Raw genomic sequence first — 25,004 nt, 5'->3', positions numbered from 1 at the left:
CGCAATAGACTGATTTTCTATTGAATCCATACTTTGCTATGTGCTCCTGAGTCCTGAAATACGCGTTTCTCAGTGTTTTTTTCAGCGATCAATAGGGTTCTCAGAACCAAAACCTGCACCAATTTGAAGGGAATTAAAAAACGATTACCGTACAAAAAAAAAAAAAAAATTGCAAGAATTTAGCTAATCTTTACCTAAGGGGTTAATATTTCTACAGATATAAATCAGGCCAAAAACCAAGACAACAGTGAATTACAAAGTTGTATATTTAAATATTTTATTTAAAACTGTTTTTATAAGATAAAATCAATAAAATTAAAAGGAGTGTGATTAGGATGCGAATGAAAATATTTTAAAGAATGACCTTAAATTAAAAAAAAACTAAAAAAAAAAAAATGTCACAGCTTTATCCTGAAGATATCACAGTGCTACAAAAAGAAAGGAACAAATTAGGAAAAGATTAGATTATAATTTCACACACCATTTGGAGGATCTTTAAAGTCCATGTCGTAAAATGTGTGTTCAGCATACCTTTCCTCACCCCCCCACGAAAAAATAATTTTAAAAGGAATCTTTTTCCAACTTTGATAGGTTGGATGGATTCTTTGTATGTCTTCTCTCACAATTTGTTTCACCATGTTAAGTATTTAAAATCTATATGTCAAAAAACAGCAGTTTAGTATCACAAGTAAAAAAAAAACAGCCAACAAACCCAGGAAACAATAACTAAACATTGTTAAATACATTAAATCAGTAAAATAGAGAGATTCAGTAGCGCGGCCTCACCTCCTCCGTCAGCAGTAAGGACAGCATACAGCACACTGTCACAGGTAATACATGATGATAGATGGCTATGTTCACACGCAGCAGTTTTTTTTTCTGCAGGAAAGAAGCTGCATTTCACAGTACCAGCAAAAGCTATGAGATTGCGAAAATATCTTGCATGCGCTTTTTTACCTGACCAAATTTCAGAACTGCAGCATTTTTCAATTCTGCGGCGTGTCAATTTTCAGTGTTTTTGCAGCATTTTTTCACAAGCAGAAAGCAATGAGAAAGTGTAAAAAAAAAAGTTGCTGCTTTTTTTTTGAAAGTTAAAAAAAACTATAAAATATGCACAGTAGGCAAATCACACATGTAATCCGTACCCGCCCAAAACAACTGCTGAAAAACATGGCAAAAAACTGTTTGCGGTATAGGTGAAAAAAAAATAAACACTGCAAAACGCTGAGTGTGAACAGAGCCTTACAGTAGTTCAAGCCAACAAGAATCTGGATTCATTCAGGTCACCATAGAACTGTAGCATATTTGTAATCCATTGTACCATAAATGGGTGAGATTATTCCTGTTTGATAAAAACAAACAATCTTCAACATTGCTGCAAATCTGCAAATGTAAAAAGAAAGCAAAATTAACCCAAACTGCACAGAACAAGAACAAAACTAAAAAAAAAAAAAAAAAAAAACCATGATCGCTTTCAAAACCAGAAAGGAAAAGAAGCTCAGGGTAAGTTTATAAGTGCACTAATAATACACTCCTAAAAAGAAAACTGTCCACTTAGGAAGCAACACTGATTGACAATCAATTTCACATGCTGCTGTGCAAATGGAATAGACAACAGATGGAAATTATTGGCAATTATCAAGACACCCTCAATAAAGGGGTGGTTGTGCAGGTGGGGACCACAGACCACATCTCAGTACCAATGCTTTCTGGCTGGTCACTTTTGAATGTTGGTTGTGCTTTCACACTCATGGTAGGACTCTACAACCCACACAAGTGGCTCAGGTAGTGCAGCTCATCCAGGACGACACATCAATGCAAGCTGTGGCAAGAAGGTTTGCTGTGTCTGTCAGCGTAGTGTCCAGAGGCTGGAGGCGCTACCAGGAGACAGGCCAGTACACCAGGAGATGTGGAGGGGGCCGTAGGAGGGCAACAACCCAGCAGCAGGACCACTGCTTCCGCCATTGTGCAAGAAGGAACAGGAGGAGCACTGCCAGAGCCCTGCAAAATGACCTCCAGCAGGCAACAAATGTGCATGTGTCTGCACAAACGGTCAGAAACCGACTCCATGAGGATGGTCTGAGTGCCCCGACGTCCACAGATGGGTGTTGTGCTCACAGCCCAACACCATACAGGACACTTGGCAGAACACCAGGATTGGCAAATTCGCCACTGTCGCCCTGTGATCTTCACATATGAAAGCAGGTTCACACTGAGCACATGTGACAGACGTGACATAGTCTGGAAAAAGGAGGATGAATGAACTCATGGAGATCAACATCCAACACTGCGGAGACACCATCACATGTTTTTCAACGCAGTGATTCTAGAGCAATGCCCCCATCCCTTATGGGAAATATGCAAAAACATGCAAAACACAAGCCGCGGAGACACCATCATGTTTCTCAACGCCAGCAATGACCAGCCAGGTCTTTCCCCGGGAAGGAACAACCACGGGAAGGGCAGTCTCCAATGAAGGAAACCACCTATGCCAAAACATGGTATCCATCCACAGACAGCTGTTTTGGGGTATTGCCCCTCATCAGTGTGGAGTAGGAAACTGGCTAGTAGGAGCAATGCCTAAGACGGTCACATAGGTGGAAATTACCTTCTTTAAAGTTGTACAGGATCATAGGGCCCAACTCTGACTTTCTGCAGGGCAGATGAGAAGATATCCCGAATCTCTTTGTAATTCGGCTTTTCTATGTAGTTCATGTTCATCACTTTTTCCAAGAACGATTTCACCACGTCTACACACAGAATACAAAAGATTTACATTTACAAACAATTTTCCAATATGTTACATAAAATATTCTAACTAGCACATAAAAGAACACACAAAGAAAGTAACAAAACGGTTATTGCCAAAACTAGACCCGCACATGAGCCGCTTATGGATAGAATGGATGACAAAAAAGCAATTATTGGAGGACTAAAAGGCCTGTGGAGTAATAAAGCAGATTCATGTGTGTGCCCGCTCCATTCATCATCTATTGGATGGACTTGGGTAACAGACAGCGATGAGTGAACGTGCTGGGATAAGGTGTTTTCGGAGAATGCTCAGAGGCTAACAGAGTGACTTTGGCGTGCTTGCATACTATTTTCAAGTCCTCGAGGCTGCACGTTATAGGTTGTGAAGTGGTTAAAGAGGTTAAAGAAACATTAGGCTTCTGTGGCAATCGCTCACCCATTTTTTTTTTCAGAAAAGCAAAAAAATAAATAAAAAAAAATCTTGGGCACATAGTTCTGTTAATTTAAAAAAAGAAAATGACAGTCAGCGATTGGGGAAAATACCGGACTGGATTGTGCAACTCCTCTGGAGCGTGCAATAATAGGGCGATATAGGGACCCATACAGATTACCTAGTGAGCCCATACAGCTTACCTAGTGAGCCCATACAGCTTACTCATGATCCCGTATGACATTGAGCTGTGGACTTCAGAGCTGCGTCTCCAACTAAATTGTTTGCAAACTGTCCGTACCTGGAATTTTGCTTCTGTTGTAGCATTGCTTCAAGAGTCCGGGTACATCTGTATGAAACCTGGAAATAAAATCAATGCATATAAATAACAATTTACCTCCTAAAAAGCGCTGAAATTGAGCCTCTAACATTCCTTTGAAGACCAAGTTTGAGGTCAGGACACAAACGTCGCTGGGGATGGCGAGTCATCCTATATTGGCTTTCGTACATGAAAAGTAATCATTGTTACCCAAGATGTTTTCTCATTGTGAATGAGTAAAACTACAAAGTGCTTGTAAAAAAAAAACAAGTTTACAAATTCTCTCTTAATAAAAACCCTGTTTAAAAAAAAACAAAAAAAACAAAGCCATTTTATTTCTATTGTGTACTGCTTCTTACCTATGCTATCCCTCACCTCTGCGGAGTAACAGCGATGGCCGGTGGCCTAGGCAAGGAGAGTAGCATTTGCAATCTCTATGCCAGAAGAGCGCTGCTGACCCTGCACTCGTCCGATTGACAGAAAAACATCGCTTTGCTCCGAACTGTTAAATCATTCATAAATACACAGCAAAAGTTCGGAGATAGTGTGATTCTGAAGACTAACCTTTGTTTTTGCTCCATTATAGAGGCTGGATTTGTTTCGTCGCTCCAGGGTAAGGAGCCTTGCAGCCATTTCAGCATGCAATACCCCAAGGATTCCATGTCATTGCGGCGGGTTGGTCCTTAAAAAAAATAAAACAAAGATGAAAAAAAATGAAAATTAAAGGGGGTCATCCACTTTTTAAAGGCATGGAGTAAGTTCTAATCACTTGGGTAAATGGCAAGCAATCAGCCAAACGGGACCAGCAGATGATTTTACTTAAAGGGAATCTATCACCCCTTTTTTCGACTATGAGCTGCCAGCACCGACATCAGGGGCTGATCTACAGCATTCTGTAATGCTGTAGATAAGCCCCAAATGTAACCTGAAAGAAAAGAAAAAAAAGATTATATTCACCTGGGGGTCCGGTCCGATGGTTGTCGCCGTCCAGTCCGGCGCCTCCCATCTTCTAACGGTGACGTCCTCTTCTTTGCTGCCTGTTGTGGTTCCGGAGCAGGCGCACTGATCTGCCCTATTGAGGGCAGAGCAGAATACTGCAGTGCGCAGGTGCCGGGAGAGGTTCGGCGCCTGCGCACTGCATTACTCTGCTCTGCTCAACAGGGCAGAGCAGTGCGCCTGAGTCACGACAGGCAGCAAAGAAGAGGACGTCACCGTTAGATGATGGGAGGCGCCGGACCGCAACACCCATCTGACCAAGACCGGATCGCCCCCCCGGTAAGTATAATATAACTCCTTTTTCTTCTCTTTCAGTTTACATCGGGGGCTTATTTACAGCATTACAGAATGCTGTAGATGAGCCCCTGATGTTGGTGCCAGCAGTTCATAGTCGAAAAAAGGGGTGACAGATTCCCTTTAAAGCTTTCCCTAATTTAGCACAGTGTCGCCTTCATAGATCTTCCAAGTACAGCAATTCCTGACTACCAGCTCTGTAGAAAATGGCAGAATGGACTCATTGAGGCCATGTACACCTTGTCAAAGAATTGCTTATTTGCTTTCTAAATGCAAAGCTAAGCAGCTTTCTTAAATGGTCTTCATTACAATATTTTTTTTTAACCATCTCTTCTCTCGGTGTTAGAGATAGCAGAAGGCAGGGGGGCTGTACAAAGATCTGCAATGGAGAGGGGGAAAGGTGTCTAAAAAGATGGAGAGCGGGGGGGGCGTGGCTATGGCAGCGACGGAGTAGGACGTGCTTTGTGGAAGCTCGTGACACCATCCGATCAGCGGACCCCTGTTTTATTGGCACACTTGCCTTTCTTCTGACCCCTCTGGACCCGGGGTCGCTCCTGGACCCCCCGCGGGAGAGCGGGGCTGGACTCTTTGGTGCCGGCGGCTCTGGAGACTCGGGCAGCCGGCGGGGCCTGCACTGGGCGGCGGCCACCTTGGAGGCGCGCACTCTGCTGATGAGAGACGCAGCGCCGGGCCCCATCGCTGTAGCGCTGAGGGAGCAGGACGGTGAGCAGAAAGTTAACCATTTGTGGGGGACAAGCGGTGTGTGCCCTGGAAAATTGGGCCCCGCGTCCCCCTTTTTACCATATTGCCTGCCCTGCCAGCGGCATAATTGTCAAGACCTGAATCCCTCCCTGGCCGTGGTCCCTGTGAGGGTTGCTCCCTGAGCTGTGGGGGCTCTTGTTTGCTGCCTGGGGCTGGACATTGCCTCTTTATGAGGCGCTGTGGGTCTGTGCTGTACATGGGACCCTGCTGTCATCACTTGATCATCATACTCTGTCACTTTGATTTGGAGAATCCTGAGTGCACGGTTTCTACTATCTGGCTGTGCCCCACTGCCTCAAACATGAGTCGTTCCAAGGGGTCTGGAACAGCGGCTGAAAAGCTAAAAGAATATGCCAGAGTGGATCATGCTGAGGGCTCTAGATCTACTAAAGATAATTCCTCACAAGCTCAGCATAAGAGCCTCCCCTCTGAAGGAGGGGGAGAGTGAGCAGGAGGAATTAACCCTTAAACAGGCGTCCGAGCAACTCATGCAAGCCATATCCTTGACCAGGACGTCTCTGTCTGGGAAGATAGAGGATGTATATATCGAGGCGGGACGCTTCCGACAAGATATGCAAGCCATTACGGAGGTGGAGATGCGGGTATCCCAGGTGGAGGACACCATCACGCCCATGGAGGCTAAACTAACCAAAGTGGCAGGTTCCATGAATGCGTGGAGGCAAAAAGCATTTGACCTGGAGAATAGAATGCGTCGGAACAACATCCGAATTATTGGCCTGCCGGAACGATCGGAGGGACAGCATCCAGAGAAATTCTTAGAAGATTGGCTTAAAACCACTTTAGGCGACGAATTCTCTTCAATCTTTGCGGTGGGAAGAGCTCATCGAGTCCCTACTAGGCCTCTTCCTCCGGGAGCCCCGCCTAGACCCTTTCTGGCGCGTATTCTCAATTGCAGGGATAGAGACGTGGCTCTACGGCTGGCACGGCAAAAAAGCCCTATTAAGTTCAACAATGCCACGATCTCAATTTTCCCGGATTTCTCTGCAGAACTCCAGAAACAACGGGCACAATTTACGGAGGTCAAAAGACATCTACGGGAGAGAAATGTTGTGTACTCAATGATTTACCCGGCCCGGTTCCGGGAGATCCATGGGGGTTCTACTTCGTTTTTTTACAGATCTGGCGGAGGCGGCGGAGTGGCTGCGATCTCATGGAGTGTCTGCTGAAAAGGAACCCTAAGGCATCTATTGTCAGTTGGTATTTTTCCATTAATCGGCTGATTGGAGCTTTACTTGAAGGCGTCCAGGATATCAAGAATACCGGACACTGGGCTCAGTGATGGTATCCCCTTGTTTGTTTTGTGGTGGGAGTACAAGACTTTGCGCCTACGTTGTTTGTTGTTTATTCACTTTGTTTTTTTTCCGCAGAGGATTTTGGTATTTTTTTGGTTATAATCGCAGTCGACAACAATTTCAGTCTCCATGTGATGTCTCTACACTTTGCCCGGGTAACACTTTGCATCATGTCCAGAAGAGCAAAATATGGGGTCGGAGTTAATATGTTTCACACGGAATGTGAGGGGAATAAAAACTCCTTGAAAAAAGATCAAGGTCTTTTCACAGGTCAGACATTATCGCCCTCACATTGTGACCTTGGTGGAGACGCACCTGACTAGGGATACAGCGCGGTGCGTACAGAAACCCTGGGTACAATGGTCTGCCCATACATTCCACACCAGCTACTCGAGGGGGGTCTCCCTGTTGGTACATAGGGACCTCAGATGGGAGGCCGACGGAAACTCGGAGGGATCCTGGGGGTCGTTTTATTTTTGTCCACGCATTGATAAACAACAGGAAATATGTGGTCTTATGTATTTATAACCCCCCTCCGGCTCGAATATCCATTCTGCAGAAGGCAAAGAGTTTTGCTCTTGACTATCCAGACGCAGATGTTATTTGTATGGGCGACTTTAATATGGTTATGAATAATCACCTTGATAAGTTGAGGCTGGATGATGGAACGACTGGGGGGTCCTCCCCAGCGACTACAACCCCGTTGTCATCATTTATGGGGGGTGGCGGGTGGTTGGATTTGTGGAGGGTACGTCACCCCGAGTTACGGGAATACACTTGTCACTCATCCACCAAACGCTCTCTATCATGCATAGACTATATATTTGGCTCTGGCGGTCTAGCAATGTGGGTGGCTGATATAGAACATGGAAGTAGGGGAATCTCAGACCATAGTCCGGTCGTCCTTAAACTCAAATATGGGCGAGTAAACAGTGGGATAGCTTGGAAATTAAATCCTTTCTGGTTAAAACTGATGGGGTCTCCGGACAGAACGATCGATCAGTTGAATTGCTTCATCGCGTCCCACCCGGAACCCCGGGATATTAATTTATTTTGGGATGCCCTTAAGGCATACCTGAGGGGCTGTTTGTCCTCCACGATCTCTTATATTAAGCAGGTAACCGCAGGGAAGGATGATGAGGTGGAGCAACAACTGAAAGATGCAGAGGCAGCATATATATCTAACCAAACTAGTGGGAACAAGAATGAGTGGCTGGCTGCCCAGAGGTTATATACTCAGCACGTGGACACTAAATCTAAGCGTAAATTATTCTTTACTCGTCAATCCTATTTCGAAGTGGGGAACCAGGCGGGCACATTTTTGGCCTACCTGGTGCGCCAACATAACACCTCTAATATGATATTGCAAATTCGTTAGATGGACGGTACACTGGTGTCTTCAACCGAGGATATTCTCGGCTGTTTTCGGGATTATTATAGGTCACTATATGAATCTAAAAGTGACTTTCACACTTTGGGGTGTTTATCTGTCAGATATATCATTCCCCACATTAGATTCGGAACAGCGAGCCCTTATGGACGCTGAGTTCACTGTAGAGGAGATAGATAACGCTATCCTGATGGGTTCCCTATTGAACTACATAGGAAGTATATATATTGACGCCACTTCTGGTAAAGGTGTTTCGGGGAATATGGGAGGGGAATTCTATGCCTGAATCCTTTTACGGGGCTAATATCATAGTGCTTCGGAAGGAGGGGGAAGGACCCTTTAGACTGTGGAGCCTATCGTCCCATTTCATTAGTGAACGTGGACTATAAAATTTTCACCAAAATTCTGGCTACCAGATTGAATTCCATTATATTGAATCTCATACATCCAGATCAAACAGGCTTTATGCCTGGCAAAAGTACCTCTATTAATATCAGAAGAGTCCAATCAATAGTCCAATATAGCTCCCTGGTGCCAGACAATGGATGGGCATTGGCATCGTTAGACGCTGCCAAGGCTTTTGACTCTCTTGAATGGCCTTTCCTTTCCGCATGTTTGCAAAGGTATGGCTTCTGCAATCAGTTTATAATATGGATCAAAATATTATACATGAAACCTAAGGCCCATATTATAATAAATAATTCCATATCTGAGTCTTTCGAGTTGCATAGGGGAACCCGTCAAGGTTGCCCTCTTTCCCCGGCTTTCTTCGCCCTTGCGATTGAGGCACTAGCGATACGCATAAGGTCCTTCCCTAATATCCGAGGTATAGATATAGCAGGTCAGGTAGATACCACAGGCCTATATGCCGATGACATGGTGATATTCTTGAATGATGTGGAAGAAACTTTGCCGCAGGTGATTTCCCTTATAGATAAATTCAGTAAATATTCAGGTTTACATATAAATTGGGAAAAATCTGCCTTGTTACCCCTTTCCCACGCTCCGATTCCCCGGCTGGAGGCTCTCTCCTCGCTGCCTATTGTATCTAGTTTTAAATATTTGGACATTCACATCTCTAATAATAGTACGCTTGATCTACAACGTAATGTCCATCTGCTGCTGGATCTAGTTAAGGTTAAATTTGCATCTTGGAGTAGGCTCCCATTATCTGTGGCTGGACGCATCAACCTGATTGAAATATTACTCCCTAAATTTGTCTATTCGCTCCAACACAGTGCGGTAGCGGTGCCCAAGTCCTTTTTTGCTAATCTTAATTCTCTGGTCACGTCCTTTATTTGAGGGAAAACTAGGCCTAAACTCAAATTGTCCACTCTACAAAGACCAAGGAAGGGAGGTGGGGCGGCGCTGCCAGATTTTTTCCTATACTACTTGGGTGGGTAGGCGAAAGCTTTAAATAAATGGATGCCGGGTAGTTGCCTCCCTAATTCTGAAAGCCACCTGCTCCACGCTGCACAAGCAGATTGCCCATTAGGTTTCCTTGAGTTGGACAGAATTAGCGCTCCACGTCTGCTGCCCCGTTCCGGCTGGCACGATTAATATGGAGACAAATCAAGAAGATAATAGGGTTTAGAGATGTTGTAGCTGAAATGCCCTTGTGGAGTAATAACTATTTTCCCGAGCTGCTGAATCACTCATCCGCTGTTTTTTGGACTCAGTGTGGCGTCTCATCAGTGGGAGACTTGTAGGACCAGGGGACCTTAAAGTCTTTTGAACAATTGCAGGCCACACACGATATTCTGAGATCTCAATTTTTTCGCTATCTGCAGCTGAGATCGGCTCTTCAGTCACACATGAGGGATGGGGGTGTGGACCGTACTATTTCATCTTTACCTCTGATAGGAATCCTTAATTCGCAGGGTCCCCAGGGTCTCATCTCCTCTCTGTACACATATATGCTGTCGGTAGGGGCAGAATCGGCCATAAGCTCTATTAAGATGAAGTGGGAACAGCTCATTCCTGATACGCAAGAGGAGGAGTGGGAGGAGATTCTGGAGTCTCCGATTGGAGTGTCACCATCCATTAATAACAGAATGATACAGTTATATATAATAAATCAATCATATTTGGACTCCACTGAGACTTTTTAGGATGGGTCGGCTTCAATCGTCGGAGTGTATACGATGCCACTCGCCAGATGCTGATTTTATCCATATGGTGTGGCAATGTCCCACTATCCTGCACTACTGGAGAGAGGTGACTACACTACTGACGTCCCTGGTGCAGACCCCTGTCCCTCTAGAGCCATTGGTCTGCTTGTTTGGGGTGTGGGAGGAGGAGATCTGGGATCGCTACACTGGGATCTTCTTGCGCGAGACGCTGTTTAAGGCATGGAAGGTGCTGGCACTGAGGTGGATGGGGGGGGGTTTGGATCTTTCGCTTAGATTTTGGATTAAACTGGTGAATTCAATTATTCCATATGAGCACACGCTGTTCCAAAATAGGGGATGCCCGGGTAAATTTGGAACGATCTGGGAGAGGTGGAATTCCTCTCACCTCACTTTGCAAGACTGAACATCACATGCGACATAATATGGTATGGGAAACCAGGCTGCGGAAATAGCGGATAGTAGTTGATGTAGTGGTAGCTGTAGTTTAGGAGTTTTAGTTAGTTTTTACTGATGCATGACATGACAAGGTATGTGAAATTAGAGTGATATACAGTGGGGCAAAAAAGTATTTAGTCAGTCAGCAATAGTGCAAGTTCCACCACTTAAAAAGATGAGAGGCGTCTGTAATTTACATCATAGGTAGACCTCAACTATGGGAGACAAACTGAGAAAAAAAAAATCCAGAAAATCACATTGTCTGTTTTTTTTTCATTTTATTTGCATATTATGGTGGAAAATAAGTATTTGGCCAGAAACAAGCAATCAAGATTTCTGGCTCTCACAGACCTGTAACTTCTTCTTTAAGAGTCTCCTCTTTCCTCCACTCATTACCTGTAGTAATGGCACCTGTTTAAACTTGTTATCAGTATAAAAAGACACCTCTGCACACCCTCAAACAGTCTGACTCCAAACTCCACTATGGTGAAAACCAAAGAGCTGTCAAAGGACACCAGAAACAAAATTGTAGCCCTGCACCAGGCTGGGAAGACTGAATCTGCAATAGCCAACCAGCTTGGAGTGAAGAAATCAACTGTGGGAGCAATAATTAGAAAATGGAAGACATACAAGACCACTGATAATAAGTTGAGGTCTACCTATGATGTAAATTACAGACGCCTCTCATCTTTTTAAGTGGTGGAACTTGCACTATTGCTGACTGACTAAATACTTTTTTGCCCCACTGTACATATGGGGAAACACAAACAGTCATTTTTTGCATATGTTTGGAAAGAAATGTAGACATTACCTTGTTTATCTATAAGAGTGGGCAATCTCTTTGTATTATATTTTATTATGGATGGAGGCATGTATGCTTTGTAAAGTGCTTGTTATCATAAATCATTGTGTATGTTGTACATTCTTTGTACCCTGAAGTTTAATAAACAAATTAAAAAAAAAGATGGAGAGCAGAGAAAAATAAACTGGTTACGAGGAGGTGAGCACATAGAGAGGAAATAGGTGCAGTATTGGAGCTGCGCCAATACATAAAGGCAAGAGAGGACTGCTGCACCCAGGATACACAGAGAGCCAAAATCTAGCCTGTATTACTGGGAGAGACAGTCCTACAAGAGAAAAATCTGAAGCTTGGATCAGGCTGCTAACTGAATATCAGGGGGTCAGAAAATGAATGAACATTGCAGACTAGAAGTTCATGCAACTTTATTATTTACAGCCTTTAATTGAATGGGGTTAGGTACAGAAAGATGCTGCTGCTCCATCATTATGCAGATCGATCAATACATCATCAGTAAATAATTGTGCACTTTAATTGAAATATTTACAAGCTTAAACCATATGCCAGGCTGCTAATAAAAATTGAAAAAATACTGCAATCTAAAAAACCCCATTTTACTCAAAGTCGGTAATCAATATGAATGGTAAAAGTGTGCTAAGAGATAATAAATAATAATTTTACTGTTATACAATGCCACATCGGCATACAAAAGATAAAAAATACATACCGGTGCCTTTGTGAACATCCAGGCTGATGAACTCGGCCGCTCCGTCATGGGGCGTTCTGCTGCCGTCCTTCTGTGCCACATGGTTTCCATCAGGACAGTAGCGAAATGCGTTATAATATCCAGCGAGGTAGACCTAGGATGATAGAAGTCATTTATTGCTCCAGTGTTTGTGTGCACAACATAGGAGATTCCTTTACAATCACCAATCCATAAACTAGCTATACATGGCATGCAAGAGGGGTATAGTCAATGGGATGAGCAAACAATTAAAAAATGTTTTCCAATATGATAGGTTCCCTTTATCTGCAGATATATGGTTAATCAACAGGTAAATAGCACTAAAATGCTGCCTGGCTGCCTTACAGGAACTGCGGCTACTGGGAGAACTTACGGTACTTCCTCCCAGAAGCTGCCGGCTTTCAGTCATGAGGCCGTACATTGTGCAATTAGTCAGCCATCGCTCACAGCACTGCATACTATACTGTAAATCAAAGTGTAGGGATGTGCTTATAGCCGTTGCTCACAGTATAATGCTGCGAGAGGTGATTGTTGCCGATTCATGCCCCACCTGTTATGAATGGGTCGCCGAGGAGAAAAAAAACAAAACAAGCTAAGCCCCAGAAAACCAGAGAGGTTGGTAACTATGCAGATTGCAGAACCCTGATCTTACCACACAACTAGCAGTAGCCGTGGAGCGTGCCTACGATGTTCCTAAACGCCTCGCCACGGCCGTAGAACTACATAAGCCTAAAGCAAGAAAAGGGAAAACTAACTGCCCCAGAGCAGACCCCAAAGGAATAAATAGCCCCCACACATGTATTGATGGTGAAACAAGATGAAGGTACAAACACAGGCAGGAAAATAGGCTGAGCAAATGATGGGGCCCAAACTAACTAGACAGGAAAGGAAAGATACTGTCTGCAACCTGCAAAAAACCCTACAAAAATAATGTCCAACACTTCTGATAGCAAAATTAACCCTGAAGTCACTAGACTTCTCCACTATATCAGCACTCTGAAATATTCTGAGACAGAACAAAAGATGGATTTTTGGTTCTTACCGTAAAATCTCTTTCTTGGAGCCTTCATTGGGGGACACAGAATACCATGGGTGTATGCTGCTGCTGCTAGGAGGCTGACACTATGCAAAACAAGAAAATTAGCTCCTCCCCGGCAGTATACACCCACCGACAGGCACTAGGCACCTCAGTTGGTGAGAAAGCTGTAGGAGAAGCAACGGAAACTCTCTAAACATATGTACCAACCCAACAGGGGACTCAAAGACCCAACACGGTACAATTTAAAAGGGAGGGTGCTGTGTCCCCCAATGAAGGCTCGAAGAAAGAGATTTTACGGTAAGAACCAAAAATCCATCTTTCTTTATTGCCTTATTGGGGGACACAGAATACCATGGGACGTTCCAAAGCAGTCCCAAGGGCGGGAACAGCAATAAGGAACGAAAGAACAGGAAAGGCTTAGGTCGGCCGGTGCGCCACCGCCGCCTGCAGAACCTTCCTACCAACAACTGCATCAGACGAGGCCTGGGTATGAACCCTGTAGAACCTCGCAAATGTGTGCAAGGACGACCAGGTCGCGGCCCTGCAAAGTTGCAGAGCCGAAGCCTGGTGTCGAACGGCCCACGAAGCTGCCACAGCCCGGGTGGAGTGAGCTCTCACTCCCGGAGGGGGCCGTTTTTCCTGAAGTCGGTATGCTTCCTGAATGGTAGAACGAATCCAGCGAGCGATCGTGGATTTGGATGCCGGAAGCCCCTTCCTGTGACCTTCAGAGATGACCAGCAATGAAACGGATTGACGAAGTGAAGCGGTCCTAGCGAGGTAGACACGCAAGGCTCTAACAACATCCAGCTTGTGGAGTGACCTCTCAAGAGGGTGAGAAGGAGCCGGACAAAACGATGGAAGAACGATATCCTCGTTGATGTGAAAGGAGGAAACCACCTTTGGCAGGAAGGAAGGAACGGGCCTGAGGACGACTTTATCCTGATGGAGCACCAGATAAGGAGAACGGCATGACAAGGCCGCTAACTCAGAAACTCTTCTGATGGATGTAATGGCGATCAAAAAGGTCACCTTCCATGACAAAAGTGACAAAGGAATGTCCTGGATGGGCTCAAACGGCACCTTTTGGAGAGCGCCAAGAACGAGATTGAGATCCCACGGTTCTATTGGTGAATGATGAGGAGGAGCCACATGAGCGACTCCTTGAAGGAACGTCTTAACCTGCGGTAAGGAAGCGAGCTCTCTTTGAAAGAGGATAGACAAGGCAGAAACCTGGCCCTTCAGGGTACTGAGAGACAGACCCGAATCTAAGCCAGACTGGAGAAAACCCAGTATGGACGGAATGGAAAAAGCCATTGGAAAAACTTTATCGTCGCACCAACAGAAAAAAGCCTTCCAACACCTGTGGTAAATGCGGGAAGAGGCTGGCTTCCTGGCTTTGATCATCGTCTGAATCACCTGGCTGGAAAAACCTGATTCTCTTAGGATTGCGGCCTCAACGGCCATGCCGTTAAATTCAGAGACCGAGAATTCTCGTGGTAAAGGGGGCCTTGCGAGAGAAGATCCGGACGGACTGGAAGTCTCCAGGGAACGTCCGCGAGCATGTTCACCAGTTCCGCATACCAAGGCCGTCTCGGCCAGTCTGGAGCCACAAGAATTACTGGAACGCCTTCCGATTTTATCTTCTTGACCACTCTTGGGATCAAGGCAAGAGGTGGAAAAAGATAAGGGAGTTGGAACTGGGACCACGGAATTACTAGGGCATCGCAAGCGACGGCTAGAGGGTCCCTGGACCTGGCTACAAAGCGCGGAACTTTGTGGTTCATCCGAGATGCCATGAGGTCGACGTCCGGAGAACCCCAGCGCTCGCATATCTGATCAAAGACTGAGGGATGGAGAGACCATTCGCCTGACGCTAGGCCTTGACGACTCAGAAAGTTGGCTGCCCAGTTTTCCACCCCTGGAATGTGCACGGCGGAGATTGCTGGGACGTAACGTTCCGCCCAGCGCAGAATCCTGGCCACTTCTGACATGACTTGGTGGCTGCGCGTGCCGCCCTGATGGTTTATGTACGCCACAGCCGTGGCGTTGTCCGACTGAATGTGGATCGGCTTGCCGACGAGAAGGGGTTGCCAGCGAAGAAGGGCCAGAAAGATTGCTCTGATCTCGAGCAGATTGATAGGAAGAAGAGCTTCCTGAGGTTTCCAGTGTCCTTGAGCCGTCCTCTGATGAAAAACCGCTCCCCAACCCAGGAGGCTGGCGTCGGTGGTGATGACTTGCCACCGAAGCGGGAGGAAGGACCTCCCTTGGAGGACTGATGTAGACATCGTCCACCAAGTGAGGGATTGCCTCACTTTGAGGGGGAGAAGAATTGGCCGGTCTAAGGACCTCGTCGTCTTGTCCCAGGCTGAAAGGAGGGACAGCTGAAGAGGACGAAGGTGAAACTGTGCAAAGGGCACTGCTTCAAGGAAGCTACCATCTTCCCCAGAACCTTCATGCAGAATCCAAGGGGAATGGGCGTTGGCCGTTTGAGGGCTCGAATCCCTTTGAACAGAGCCGCAAATTTCTCCCTCGGAAGAAACACCCGGGCCAGGTTCGTGTCGAACTCCATGCCTAAAAAGGTCAGACGCTGAGTGGGGCTGAGGACGGACTTTTCTTTGTTGACTAACCATCCGAGACGGTCGAGAGTATCCAGGGTTATCTGAAGACTTAGGAGACAGTCTTGACGGGACGAGCCCTTGATTAAGAGATCGTCCAGATAAGGAATGATGAGAATCCCTCTGGATCGAAGGATGGCCATGACCGTCGCCATCACTTTCGTGAAAACATGGGGAGCGGAGGCTAGGCCGAAAGGGAGAGCCGTGAACTGGTAATGATCGTCCTGAATCGCAAACCTGAGATATTTCTGATGCTGCAAGCAAACAGGGATGTGAAGATAGGCATCCCGTATGTCCACAGAGCAGAGGAATTCTCCGGGTTCCATTGAGGCTATCACCGATCGAAGAGACTCCATTTTGAAGTGAAGAATATTCACGTGACGATTGAGCAATTTGAGGTCCAGGATTGGCCGCAGGGAACCGTCTTTCTTCGGGACTACGAAGAGATTTGAGTAGAACCCTGAAAACCGTTCGTCTGAGGGAACGGGAACAATCACTCCGGCGGAAAGAAGGGAGGAGACGGCCTGAAAGAATCCTGGAATGTGGGACCGTTGTCTTGGAGGACGAGACAGGAAAAAACGCCTGTCTGGCGGGGAAGAAAATTCGATCTTGTAACCGGATGCGATGATTTCCCTGACCCAAGCGTCGTCGACAACCGACAGCCAAGCGTCCACGAAAAAGGAAAGTCTGCCTCCCACCCTGGAAAAACTTCCAGGTGGGGGTGCCCCGTCACTTGGAGGCAAACCTACCGGAACGGGCACCTGAGGACCTGGAGTATTGTCCTCTAGATCTCCAGCGGGGAGCGGGCTTGTAAGAAGGTTTCTTCTGCTCTCGCTCCCTAGAAGCGGAAGGGCACTCTTGCTGGACAGATCTCTCTGTGGACGAGAACGGACGAAAAGGCCTAAAGGGCCGAAAACCCCTTCTATTAAAAATGCGTCTTGGTCGAGACTGGGGGAGAGAAGTACTTTTACCCCCAGTGGCATCGGAAATTATTTGATCCAGCTTGGACCCAAAGAGCCTAGAACCATGGAAGGGCAGATTGGTGAGCGACTTTTTCGAGGTGGTATCCGCATTCCATGACTTTAACCAAAGAACTCGGCGTACAGCTACTATACTGCTGTTAGCCCTAGCTACACAACCGGCCGCATCTAAGGAGGCGGCTAAAAGGTATTTACCCGCGTGATTAATTTGATCTGCTAGATCTGCCAGCTCGTCCTGGGGAGCTGCCGCTAAGATGCCCCTGCGAAGAATTTTTGCCCAAGCCGAAATGACTTTAGCTACCCAGGAGGAGGCGAAAATAGGGCAGAGGGAGGCACCGGAGGCCTCAAAGATAGACTTCGCCAAAGATTCTAACTGCCTGTCTGTCGGATCCTTAAGCGATGCACCGTCTGGAAGGGACAGAACTGTCTTAGAGGCTATGCGAGAAACGGGAGGGTCCACTTCAGGGGCTTTGGTCCATTTAGAAAGCAAATCAGCCTCAAATGGGTACAGAAACATCCAAATACCTGCGGCCCGAAAAGCGTTGCTCAGGGTGCTCCCAATGTTTGGCTAGAGTAGTATCAAACTCGTGGTGGTTTGGAAAAGTTTTAGATGGAGGTTTTGAACGTTTAAATGGAACAGAACATTCCTGAGGAAGGGGCTTGTCCTGCTTAATCTCCAGGGTTTGGAAAATAGCTGAAAGAAGACTATCGACCATACTTCGTGTTTTAGACATGTCATCTGCTTCTGAACTAGATCCTGATTGTGGATCGTCGTCTGACATAAGGTCGTCCACTGAAGGAGACGGACACCTGGGTGAAGCATACGGGCCTAGCGAACTGGAAGACGAGCCCGATAGCAGACGCTTCCTGGACATCCTATTCGGCCTGTCCATCTGAAGGTCGCGGTCAGGAGCGGACGACTCACCCTGAGAGGCGGTCGGAGCAGCGGTGGCTGAAGATAGCTGAGGCAAACGTTCTAGGACCTGGACCAGGGACTGAGAGACTTTGGTCAGATCGGATACCGACTGAGACATAGCTACGGCCCATTCTGGGAGAGGAGAAGTGCCCCCATCACGGGAATCTGTGTGCTCCTGAGAGGCCGACATAGCTGAAGGACTGCAGGACGGGCAGAAAGGAGATGGCTGACCCGAAGCCCACTTCCTTTTACAGCGCGCACAGGCGTAATGAGTAGCGGTGGGCCTGAAACAGAGCTCCCCTGCAGGGTTGGGCATAAGGAAAACTGCGCTGAATGGCCGCGGAAATTGGGGAAAGAACTGCGGAGGAGGGCTAATATCTCTGCATAGAGCAGAGCCTACCTAGTTCCGGCGAGCAGCAGAAACGCTGAAGTGTCCCCCAAGCAGCGCAGAAAGGCAGGACCGAAGAAACAGGAAATGCCTGATGAGGTGAGCGGTGGGCGGAGCTTAGCGGCTGAGCCGCAATTGGAGCTGACATGAAGGAAGGGGACGAGGAGCCCTGTGATGGGCTAAAAAAGGCGCGAGGAAAGCGCGCTCAGAAGGAGGAGGCGCCCTGAGAGCGGGAGCAGAACTGAAAGTGAAAGTCAGCACCGCAGCCCCGTGATTAAATCGCCCAGGAAGGAGAAGATAAAGTCCCTGTAATGGAGGTACTGGCGCGCAGGAGAACTGTGGAAAACCATGGCCAGCTATGAAAACAGGGAGAGAAAATCCCTGTATTCAGCCCTTTAATATGAGTGGAGAGGCGCGCGGCTGGTGAGAGCGGCGCCCGTCAGGCAGGGAGAGGGGCGGGAAATTCAAATAGCCTGGTGATGTCCAGTTACCCACCAATGTGCCTCTTGGGGATGCTGCGGGCTGGAGGGATCGTTCAGGCACCTACCTGAAGTCCCTGAAGAGGATGACCACAGGGACCTCTCACAAGGGTAGTGGCAAGTCGCTGGCCGCTGTCCTCTGTACCCGCTTTCTGAAGAAGACGGCATTAACCTCTTGATGGCGAGGGGAATCTTGCGATCGCCGTCTTCCTCTCAGCCCTGTCCCGAGAGAGGGGTGAGGAGGGGGATTTTGGCAAGGACCAGCCACCTGTCCGCATCCCATAGCACCTGGAGGTGATATGGGACAAAGTCCTGCCAGCGCACTGAGAGTTGCGATGTGAGATCACCACACTGCTCGCTCAGCCGCCTGATATGGGAAAGCAGAGTGAACTTTCACCCTGTTTCCCGACTTGAATCTGCAAAACAAAAGACAAGAGAATTAAAAAGTTCCACTAGAACACCTAAGGAAAAAAAGGTTAATTGCGGATCTGGGAAGATCCAGGTCCGCCTCCTACAGACACTAAGCACAAACTGAGGTGCCTAGTGCCTGTCGGTGGGTGTATACTGCCGGGGAGGAGCTAATTTTCTTGTTTTGCATAGTGTCAGCCTCCTAGCAGCAGCAGCATACACCCATGGTATTCTGTGTCCCCCAATAAGGCGATAAAGAAAAGAGACCGAACTAGTAAGGGACAAAAAGCCAATTGGCAAAATACTGATAAATAAGAGTGGAAATTCAGCTCAGTCCCAAGCCGGGGCTGGCTGACCACACCAAAAAACTGAATAGACCAACAAAATCAAGTGTGAACATTAGCAGAAAAACTTAGCTTTAGATGACTGGAACAGAGCTGAAAACCAAGAGCTGACAAGCCAGAAGGAATCACCAGCAACTGAATAGGGCGTCGGCTGTCTTAAATCCAATCTGAGAATCCCGAGATCCAATCATCATCCTCAGGTGGCAGATCTCCACCGATCAAACCAGCCGCACCACCTCCCGCCACCAGCAGAGGGAGTTCAGAAGGGGAACCAGAGAATGAACTCACAACACCCACCTATGACTGAAAGCTGGCAGGTCCTGAAAGGAAACAAATCCATATTTTCCCCCAGTAGCTGCACTTACCGTATGGCGGCCGAGCAGCTTTGTGATGCTATTAACCTGCAGATTATCCCCACGTAGCATTTTCTGAGGTAGACAGATCCCCTTTAACCAGTTTCCCAGTCAAGACGTATCCATACGTCCCTGTGGTCTGGTACTTCCATACGTCCAGGCAATTTTGCGAGCACAGAGGCTGTGCACGTGCGATTGGCGCCGGGTGTCAGCTGATTCTTGACAGCTGACACCCCGCCACTCAGTGCCAGGAGCGGTCCTGCACTAGTCTCGGCGCTTTAACCCCCTAAATGCTACAATAAAACTCAATTGCAGCATTTTGGAAGCATACAGAGGGAAGAAAGCCCCTATGCCCTTGGATCAGAGATGCCGCGATATCATCGCAGGGTCCCGAGCGCTGCCATGTTGACCCGATGTCTTCATGATGACATTTGGGTCACCAGAGCCAGCAAAGTTGCTCGATCTTACTTTCAGCGTGATCAGCAAGTTTGCCTGTCGGTGTAGCGGTGACAGTTTGCATAGTATAGGGATGCTCCTGCATCTCTATGCTATACAAGCGACCAGCCTGCAAAAAATAAAAGTCCCATAGTGGGACAAAACAAAAAGAAAGTCGAAAAGGTCTTAAATGTTTTTTTTCAAAAAATTTATATATATATATATATATATATATATATATATATATATATATATATATATATATATATATATATATATATATATATATATATATAATAAAAATAAAATAAATAAATAAAAAAAAATATATATATATATATATATATATATATATTTATTTTATTTTTTTTTCTTTAACCCCTTCACCCCCAAGGGTGGTTTGCACGTTCATGACCGGGCCAATTTTTACAATTCTGACCACTGTACCTTTATGAGGTCATAACTCTGGAACGCTTCCATGGATCCCGGTGATTCTGACATTGTTTTCTCATGACATATTGTACTTCATGTTAGTGGTAAAATTTCATTCAAATAACTTGCGTTTATTTGTGAGAAAAACGGAAATTTGGCGAAAATTTTGAAAAATTTTGCAATTTTCCAACTTTGAATTTTTATGCCCTTAAATCACAGAGATACGGCACACAAAAAACTTGATAACTAACATTTCCCACATGTTTACTTTACATCAGCACAATTTTGGAACCAAAATTTTTTTTTGTTAGGAAGTTATAAGGGTTAAAAGTTGACCAGCGATTTCTCATTTTTACAACACCATTTTATTTTTAGGACCACATCACATTTGAGGTCACTTTGAGGGGTCTATATGATAGAAAATACCCAAAAGTGACACCATTCTAAAAACTGCACCCCTTAAGGTGCTCAAAACCACATTCAAGAAGTTAATTAATCCTTTAGGTGCGTCACAGGAATTTTTTTGAATATTTAAAAAAAAAAAAATGAACATCTAACTTTTTTTCACAAAAAAAATACTTCAGGTTCAATTTTTTTTATTTTACCAAGGGTAACAGGAGAAATTGGACTGCAAAAGTTATTGTGCAATTTGTCCTGAGTATGCTGATACCTGATATGTGGGGGGGAACGACTGTTTCGGCGCATGGCAGAGCTCAGAATGGAAGGAGCGCCGTTTGACTTTTTCAATGCAAAATTGGCTGGAATTCAGATCGGACGCCATGTCACGTTTGGAGAGTCCCTGTTGTACCTAAACAGTGGAAACCACCTACAAGTGACCCCATTTTGGAAACTAGACCCCCCAAGGAACTTATCTAGATATGTGGTGAGAACTTTGAACCCACAAGGGCTTTACAGAAGTTTATAACGTACAACGGTACAATTAAAAAATCATATTTTTTCCACAAGAATGATCTTTTCACCCCAATTTTTATTTTCCCAAGGGTAACAGGACCCTAAAAGTTATTGTGCAATTTGTCCTGAGTACGCTGATACCCCACATGTGGGGGTAAACCACTATTTGGGCGCATGGCAGAGCTCGAAAGGGAAGCAGCGCCATTTGACGTTTTTGGCTGGAATTGAGATCGGACATCATGTCGCGATTGGAAAACCCCTGATGTACCAAAACAGTGGAAACCCCCCACAAAATGACACCATTTTGGAAACTAGACCCCCTAAGGAACTTATCTAGATGTGTGGTGAGCACTTTGAACCCGCCAGTGCTTCACAGAAGTTTATAACGCCCGGGCGTGAAAATAAAAAATTCGTATTTTTTCCACAAACATGATCTTTTAGTCACCATTTTTTTTTATTTTCCCAAGGGTACCAGGAGAAATTGGACCCCAAAAGTTGTTGTCCAATTTGTCCTGAGTATGCTGATACCCCATATGTGGGAGAAAACTACTGTATGGGCACACGTCGGGGTTCGGAAGGGAAGTAGTGACGTTTTGGAATGCAGACTTTGATGGAATGGTCTGCGGGTGTCATGTTGCCTTTGGAGAGCCCCTAATGCACCTAAACAGTGGAAACCCCCCACAAATGACCCCATTTTAAAAACTAGACCCCCTAAGGAACTTATCTAGATGTGAGGTGAGCACTTTGAACCCCCAAAGGCTTCACTGAAGTTTATAATGCCCGGGCATGAAAATAAAAAAATCGTATTTTTTCCAAAAACATGATCAATTAGTCCCCAATTTTTTTATTTTCCCAAGGGTAACAAGAGAAATTGGATCCCAAAAGTTGTTGTCCAATTTGTCCTGAGTACGCTGACACCCCATATGTGGGAGAAAACTACTGTATGGACACACGTCGGGGCTCGGAATGGAAGCAGTGACATTTGGGAATGCAGACTTTGATGGAATGGACTGCGGATGTCATGTGCGTTTGGAGAGCCCCTGATGTACCTAAACTATTGAAACTCCCCACAAATGACCCCATTTTGGAAACGAGACCCCCTAAGGAACTTATCTAGATGTGTGGTGAGCACTTTGAACCCCCAAGTGCTTCACAGAAGTTTATAACGCTCGGACGTGAAAATAAAAAAATCATTTTTTTCCACAAAAATGATATTTTTGCCCCCAATTTTTTATTTTCCTAAGGGTAACGGGAGAAATTGGACCCCAAAAATTGTTTTGCAATTTGACCTGAGTAGGCTGATACCCTACATGTGGGGGTAAAACACTGTTTGGGCGCATGTCAGAGCTTGGAAGGGAAGGAGCACCATATGACTTTTTCAACTCAGAATTGGCTGGAATTCAGATCAGACGCCATGTTGCATTTGGAGAGCCCCTGATGTGCCCAAACAGTGGAAACCCCCAATTCTAACTCCAACCCGAACCCCAACACACCCCTAACCCTAATCTCAGCCCTAACCCTAGCCCTAACCCTACCCTAACCCTAACCCTAATGGAAAAATGGAAATAAATACATTTTTTTAATTTTATTATTTTTCCCTAACTAAGGGGGTGATAACGGGGGGGTTTGATTTACTATTTATGGCAGTTTTTATGTTTGGCGGCTTTCACACGCTAAAAGACGCTTTTTATTGTAAAAATAGTTTTTGCATCACCACATATTGAGAGCTATAATTTTTCCGTATTTTGACCCACCGAGTCATGTGAGGTCTTATTTTTTGCGGGACGAGTTGACGTTTTTATTGGTACCATTTTCGGGCACGTGACATTTTTTGATCGCTTTTTATTCCGATTTTTGGGTCGCAGAATGAACAAAAACCAGCGTTTCATGAATTTCTTTTGGGGGGTGCGTTTACACCGTTCCGCGTGTGGTAAAATTGATAAAGCGTTTTTATTCTTCGGGTCAGTACGCTTACAGAGATACCTTAGGCTGGTTTCACATTAGCGCTTTTTAAGCGCACGCACGGCCGGGGGTAGCTCCGCCCCCGAGCCGGCTCTCTGCCCGGCGTGCCCGCCTCTTGCTTGTAGCGCCGCCTCCTAGCGCACAGCGGCGCCTGCGATCGGCGCACCCTATCTTTAGCATAGGGTGCGCAGGCCGTGCGCTAGTTGCGCTTTGACCTGCGCTGCGCACTTTTGACGGTGCGCCGTGCGCGCCAAAATCAAACTTTTCGGATTTTGGCGCGCATGGCGCACCGTCAAAAGTGCGCAGCGCAGGTCAAAGCGCAACTAGCGCACGGCCTGCGCACCCTATGCTAAAGATAGGGTGCACCGATCGCAGGCGCCGCTGTCCGCTAGGAGGCGGCGCTACAAGCAAGGGGCGGGCACGCCGGGCAGAGAGCCGGCTCGGGGGCGGAGCTACCCCCGGCCGTGCGTGCGCTTAAAAAGCGCTAATGTGAAACCAGCCTTATTTAGGTTTTTTTTATGTTTTGTCGGTTTTATGCAATGAAAACTATTTTATATAAAAAATAATTATTTTTGCATCGCTTTATTCTGCGAGCTATAACTTTTTTATTTTTTCGCTGATGATGCTGTGTGGCAGCTCGTTTTTTGCGGGACAAGATGACGTTTTCAGCGGTACCATGGATATTTATATGCGTCTTTTTGATCGCGCGTTATTACACTTTTTGTTTGGCGGTATGATAATAAATCATTATTTTTTGCTTCGTTTTTTATTTTTATTTTTTAAGGGGTTCGCTAAAGGGGTTAACTAATGGGATAGTTTTATAGGGCAGGTCGTTACGGACGCGGCAATACCTAATATGTGTACTTTTATTGTTTTCTTTTTTTTTTTTATTTCTAAAAAATGGATTTATTTGGGGGAATATTTTTTTTTTTCTAATTTATTTGGCGACTTTTTTAAATTTATTTTAACACTTTTTTTTATTTTTTTTTACTTTATTAAATAGTCCCAGGTGGGACATCACTGTCCTGTGACAGATCGCTGATCTGTCACATCACAGATCACTGTGACAGATCAGCGATCTGTCACAGGCACTGCAGAAGGCTTCCTCATGCCTGCGCTTTGCAGGCACTGAGGAAGCCAGATTCCTGCAGGCCCCCGAAGGCCCCCGTCTCCATCTTGGATTCGGGGGCCTGCAGGAAAGGAGCCCCCAGCAGCAGCGCTGCACATTGCACTGCCGTGGGGGGCTCAGGGAAGCACGGATTGAGCCCCCTCCCTGCCGATGCTTTCCTTTGACACCCGGTACACCGCGATCATGTTTGATCGCGGTGTGCAAGGGGTTAACGTGTCGGGGGCGGTCCGTGACCGCCCCTGACAC

General features: G+C 46.1%; 1 protein-coding gene across 3 annotated transcripts in view; it reads right to left on the bottom strand.

The window, feature by feature from the left end:
* Positions 1 to 252: 252 nt before the first annotated feature.
* Positions 253 to 25,004, bottom strand: part of LOC141092353 (serine/threonine-protein kinase VRK3-like) — an 82,773-nt gene continuing 58,021 nt past the window's right edge. For all 3 annotated transcript variants that reach the window (XM_073578421.1, XM_073578419.1, XM_073578422.1), the window contains 5 exons: positions 12,349 to 12,481; positions 4,065 to 4,182; positions 3,483 to 3,541; positions 2,609 to 2,750; positions 253 to 1,383 (listed from right to left, as the gene is read on the bottom strand). In XM_073578421.1, coding sequence (XP_073434522.1) covers positions 2,614 to 2,750; positions 3,483 to 3,541; positions 4,065 to 4,182; positions 12,349 to 12,481 — 447 coding nt within the window. In that variant the 3' untranslated portion in view covers positions 253 to 1,383; positions 2,609 to 2,613. The remainder of the gene's footprint in view (positions 1,384 to 2,608; positions 2,751 to 3,482; positions 3,542 to 4,064; positions 4,183 to 12,348; positions 12,482 to 25,004) is intronic.

This window comes from Dendrobates tinctorius, unplaced genomic scaffold (genome assembly GCF_039654945.1).
Source record: "Dendrobates tinctorius isolate UK_male_01 unplaced genomic scaffold, ASM3965494v1 ptg000059l, whole genome shotgun sequence".
In the NCBI taxonomy this organism is placed as follows: domain Eukaryota; kingdom Metazoa; phylum Chordata; class Amphibia; order Anura; family Dendrobatidae; genus Dendrobates; species Dendrobates tinctorius.
Note: the sequence above shows the minus strand (reverse complement) of the source record. Positions and strands in the feature narration are given on the sequence as shown.